Source organism: Morone saxatilis, unplaced genomic scaffold, assembly GCF_004916995.1.
Source record: "Morone saxatilis isolate NCDOM2014 unplaced genomic scaffold, NCSU_SB_2.0 Contig7, whole genome shotgun sequence".
Taxonomy (NCBI): Eukaryota; Metazoa; Chordata; class Actinopteri; family Moronidae; genus Morone; species Morone saxatilis.
Window position 1 is genome coordinate 3,849,313 of NW_023340246.1, and position 4,722 is coordinate 3,854,034.

At 37.5% G+C, this 4,722-nt stretch overlaps 2 protein-coding genes across 2 annotated transcripts in view; one reads left to right on the forward strand and one right to left on the reverse strand.

The window, feature by feature from the left end:
- Positions 1–2,205, forward strand: part of adgrf3b (adhesion G protein-coupled receptor F3b) — a 6,341-nt gene extending 4,136 nt beyond the window's left edge. Inside the window, exons 4-7 of the mRNA XM_035678230.1 lie at positions 340–381; positions 685–714; positions 801–877; positions 1,250–2,205. Coding sequence (XP_035534123.1) covers positions 340–381; positions 685–714; positions 801–869 — 141 coding nt within the window. The 3' untranslated portion in view covers positions 870–877; positions 1,250–2,205. The remainder of the gene's footprint in view (positions 1–339; positions 382–684; positions 715–800; positions 878–1,249) is intronic.
- Positions 1,812–4,722, reverse strand: part of mep1a.2 (meprin A, alpha (PABA peptide hydrolase), tandem duplicate 2) — a gene marked incomplete in the record, with an annotated part of 7,221 nt that continues 4,310 nt past the window's right edge. The window contains 3 exon segments of the mRNA XM_035678226.1: positions 1,812–2,531; positions 3,641–3,845; positions 4,126–4,299. Of these exon segments, the coding sequence (XP_035534119.1) occupies positions 2,381–2,531; positions 3,641–3,845; positions 4,126–4,299 (530 nt within the window).

Consider the following 4,722-nt stretch of genomic DNA (forward strand, 5'->3'; position numbering starts at 1 on the left):
CAGGTCCATTTACCATTACCATAAGTGAATGGTATGGTTAGACAACTGACACTTCAAGTAAGGGAAATCAGATCATGGTTAAATAAATATTTTAAGAAACTGTCAACTTGAGCCACCATTGTTGAAGGTACATATTTAGACACCAACACACGAAACCCGACCTCCACACACTTACAGTAGATTTTATTTCTGTGTATAAACATCATATTACTTCCTGTATTGGTGCAAAATGTTGTCATTTTGTCACAAACAGCTAATGCAGCTCAAATATAAATGGGATTCAAAATATCTGCATGAAAACAGTTTGAAACCTGTTACACTTCATTTCCTCTCTTGCAGGGCCTTCTCATTTTGATAACAGGCTGTGTTGCAGAGCAGAAGGTAGGTTTGTCATTTTAACAATGGTAAGAAATCCATCATGCTGTATCAGTGTCAATATGTTCATTGGTTTGTTAAAAATCTCTCAAATGTCCAGTTGTCATAAGCAGGGAAATACTAACAGAGAATTTAAACACTAAGACTAAAACACTGCATTAATGCCTTAGTGTTGGAATTTCTACTAGTGTCATGGAAAACATTTTGTTGGGGGCCCAGGAAAAAATGCACTAGGGGCCAAAAATGTTCAATAATTATTAGTATTTACCATCTGCCCAATTTATAAAGCAATGTTTGTGTTATTAACAGGTTCGAGAGGAACTGTTAAAGCTCATAATGGTAAGTTTACCAAGAAGGTAAATCCGGGAATTACACAAAAAAATGACAGAAACATGCATTGTAACCTTGTCTGCTTCTACCCTCAGGCAAAATCAAGAGGAAAAAGTGAGAGCATGAAAAATTTGACTTCAACTGCGTACACTAAAGACAAATGAGGACTGAGGTGAGTCTTATTCTTAAAATTCTCTCAAAACCACAACTGCAGACCTTGTGATGATGCTAGAAGAGAAGTGAGGTCACAAAAGTAATTAGGGTACTTCTTTGAACCATGAATGTCTGTACCAGTATTTATGGCCATTCATCCAATAGTTAGATATATTTCTCCCTGGACCCAAGTGAATGATCGACATTGCTGTCACTAGAGCTATGCCATGCTGCTTGTATGACTAAAAATCCTTGGTTATATTATCCTTTTATTTATTTATTATTATTTTATTTTATTTCATGACGCAAGATTCAGACCACATGTAAGCAGAAAGTATTTTTTCAGTCTATAAATGTTCTAAATACTTCATCTGTCATTTCTACCTTTCAGATTATGAAGACGGAAACAGCAACTCACATTTATGGCACTCCACTTGTAGCCTATGAGAGAACACATCTTAGAGTTTGCTTTGTGTTAGATTATAGTTCCTAGATGGTTACAAATGTGTACACTGGTGTCCTAAAACCAGGCTAAATGTTAAGTAAAGCCTAGTAAATAGAACACTGAGGTTTTCATCATATTTATGAATTTGACAGAACTGACCTTTATCATTAGTAGTTGTGAGTTAGTAGGTTGTTGTCATCCTCAGCTAAGGCCAACAGAGATTTCACATTAAATGAAATCCTCCTGGCAGGGAGTATGTATGTGAATATGTAACTATGGTTAATGTATACATTTTCTCCTCTGTTTGTACCACTAAATTGGATGTTGTGTATTCTGTAAACCCAGATTGTGAGTGCTGACTGTATATAGAACAAAATAGACATGTTTGGATTGGTTTGATAGTTTTGTTTAAAAGGAAAGTGACATGAACCATAACCTGTATACTGTGTCAAACCACTATATGTATCAAAATTATATGTATATGGAATAATATGTAATGAAATAAAAACAAGGCATCAAATGTTTTTTATTGTTCTTTACACGGCGCATGATTTCAATCCAAACTATACATTTTTCATTTTAACAGAATTCATTTAGCAAGCTAAATATGATTCAATTTAACATACAAATAAACCACACTTGGGTCACATGAATCAATTGATGCTATCCACCTGCGAAATGTTAATTTGGGAGAATATAATTTGTTGATGTTTGGGCTTACTTTGGTTTTAGCTATAGTTTTATTTTCCTGCCAGTCCAGGCTTGAGTATAGTTTTCAATTTAATACTTCATGATGAAAGTAATTATTTTAAAAGTGAAACCTGCATTAATTTGTACCTTGGGGGGTACAGCTTTGAGAAGTCTTATTTCTAGGCTCAGTCTAAGGAGAAAACTGTAAAAAATTTTTCATGTGAGGACACATCAGAAATACATAGAGATAGGCACAGGATGCACTAGGTGCAGTTGGTGCACTTGGTGCGAAATGAGCTTAATACAAATACTTCTGCCTGGTATGGGAACTATTTTGCTGTGTATTTCACTGCTGAATGAAGGACCCATTATTCCTCTGAAATGTGTTCACTGAGCTCTCCTGATGACAGTGAAAATGGCCAGCGTTAGAACTACGGTCCCCGCTGTGCCACCAACCAGAGCTCCCAGAATGCTTCTGTTTATGTTTAGTTCCTCACACCTTTTACCAGTGTAGTAGGTGGTCTGGCTTGATGCACACCTGAAAAGAAAGCAACAAAATTGTCGTTATTATGAAAAAATATTTCCTGAAGCATAAATAATTGCTTTGAGCTGTAGTGACCATGAATACACATGTGTATGCATGTGTGTAAATTATTCTATCTATTGTCAGAAGTGGAATATAATATTCATAATTATGTTATCATTAGAACGAGCTGTTTATATCTACAAAGGAAACACCATTCTACAGTAGCCCTGAACAGACAAATCAAACACTAGCTCTAGATAGGGCAGGAGGGTGAAGTGAGGATGTTGCAAGCTGCAACTACACAGCTAGGTTGTTTAAGGAGTGGGCAGAGATTTGTACATACCAAACGCCACTATTAAATTAAAATAAACAGGGTTTTGTTTTAGAGAAAAGATAGTAAACCTTACTCTGTTACAGCAGCAGAGAAACCAGTGAAGACTGTGCTGTGTTTTTGTTGGGGATAACCTAGGTTGGTTCACACAAAAGCTTGCCTGGTGAGACTTACAAAAGGAATAGTTTGACACATAAGGTTGGATGAAAAAATTAATACCACTCTCATGTCTCTGCATTTAGCTTAGCATAGCATAGTATAAACACGGAAAGCGGGGGAAACAGCACCTATGAAGCTCACTCATTAACACATTTCTTTATGGTAATTGTGGTTTTTGGAGGGATACATGCTGTAACTAGCACAACAGTTTATATGTCCACTTGGCCCTTCTGTGCAGCAACTTCACAGGGACAACAAGTTGGCATGTAATGCAACGTGTTTTTGAACTGTCAACTGGGGAGAGCCAGGCTAGCTGTTCCCCCTTGATTCTAGTCTTTATGCTAACCTAAGCTAGCTCTATACTTACACAGACATGAGAGTGGTATCAATCTTCACACTTGACTCTTTAAATACTTAGCCTGGTGTACTTACTGAGGCAAGTGCTTACTCGAGCAGTAGCCTGTGCCTAAATGACACTGAATGTAAATTCATATCTTCTGGAAGTGAGGACTGAGCCAAAATACCCTCAGTTCTCAAAAAATCCCACAATTCAAAAGAGGTATTTAGAAATGAAAATACACACACAATGGAACTGTAGATCCACCCCTCAAACACTAGGTCAAAGACACACCTGCATGAGGCCTTCCCTTCACTCTCCACACACACGCCTCCATTATAACAGGCGTTGGGATGACAGGGGTTGGCAGCACGTGCTTCTCTGTGTTTTGGTGCCTCCTGTCTCATTTCCACCGCACTGACTGGCTTCTCATCAGTGATGTCATCACTTGGTGTGGCCGGTTTGACAGGTACCTCAGTCTTGATCAGGTGGGTCAAATCTAATGAATCAACAGGTTAATTAAAATGTTAAATTTATGCTAACATGGCAAGATTTTATTATGTAAGAGAACAGTGAGACATTATTCACAGTAGCAGGGCAGAAAAGGGAAAATGAAGTTAATTTTATGAATTGAATAGGTTCTTGCTGGTACAATTTGTCAAAAAGTTTTTAAAGAATTTAGAATATTGTTGTTTGGCGACTATGTGTATCAGCAAAAAGCCTGATGTAGGAATAGTCTAGAACAGCCAGGTAGAAGTGCTGCTATTTCGGATCCTCACCACTGAAGTCGGCAGTAATGATAAGGTCATTGTTCTTGAGGAAGCTCCTCCTGTGCAGATGCTTGTGAGAAATGAACGTGCTCCAGCCAAAGTCTGGACCGCGGTAGCATTGGCAGCTGGCATCAAACACTGCTCCTGAAGAAGCTGTTGGTTTGTTCCAGTGGTGAAGAGTGTCTGGGAAATAGTCAATAAAAAAGCAATTCTCAATGTGGCATAAACAAGAAAGGTGATGGTTTTGTTGGTTAAGAAATTGCAGTATGAGATGTTTAAAACTGCTGTAATTGATATTTTTATATTAAAGCTAAAGTATGTAATGTTGGACAAACTAGCAATAGAAACTTAGATATTGAAAGTGTCCAGCCAAAAATTAGGGCTAGCGCCAACATTTCTTGTTAGGTTCTTGGTTAGGTATTCCATTTTAACTTTTGGGATGTTCAAACGCGTTCCTCCACCGCTCTCTCTACTGGACACCGCTGTAAAAAAATGCTTCTGAAAATACATTACCTACACTAGCTTTAACAATGGATCAAATTGTTACTATGTAAAGTGCCTTTGAGTACCTCTTAAGGCACTATATAAAATACATGTATTATTATT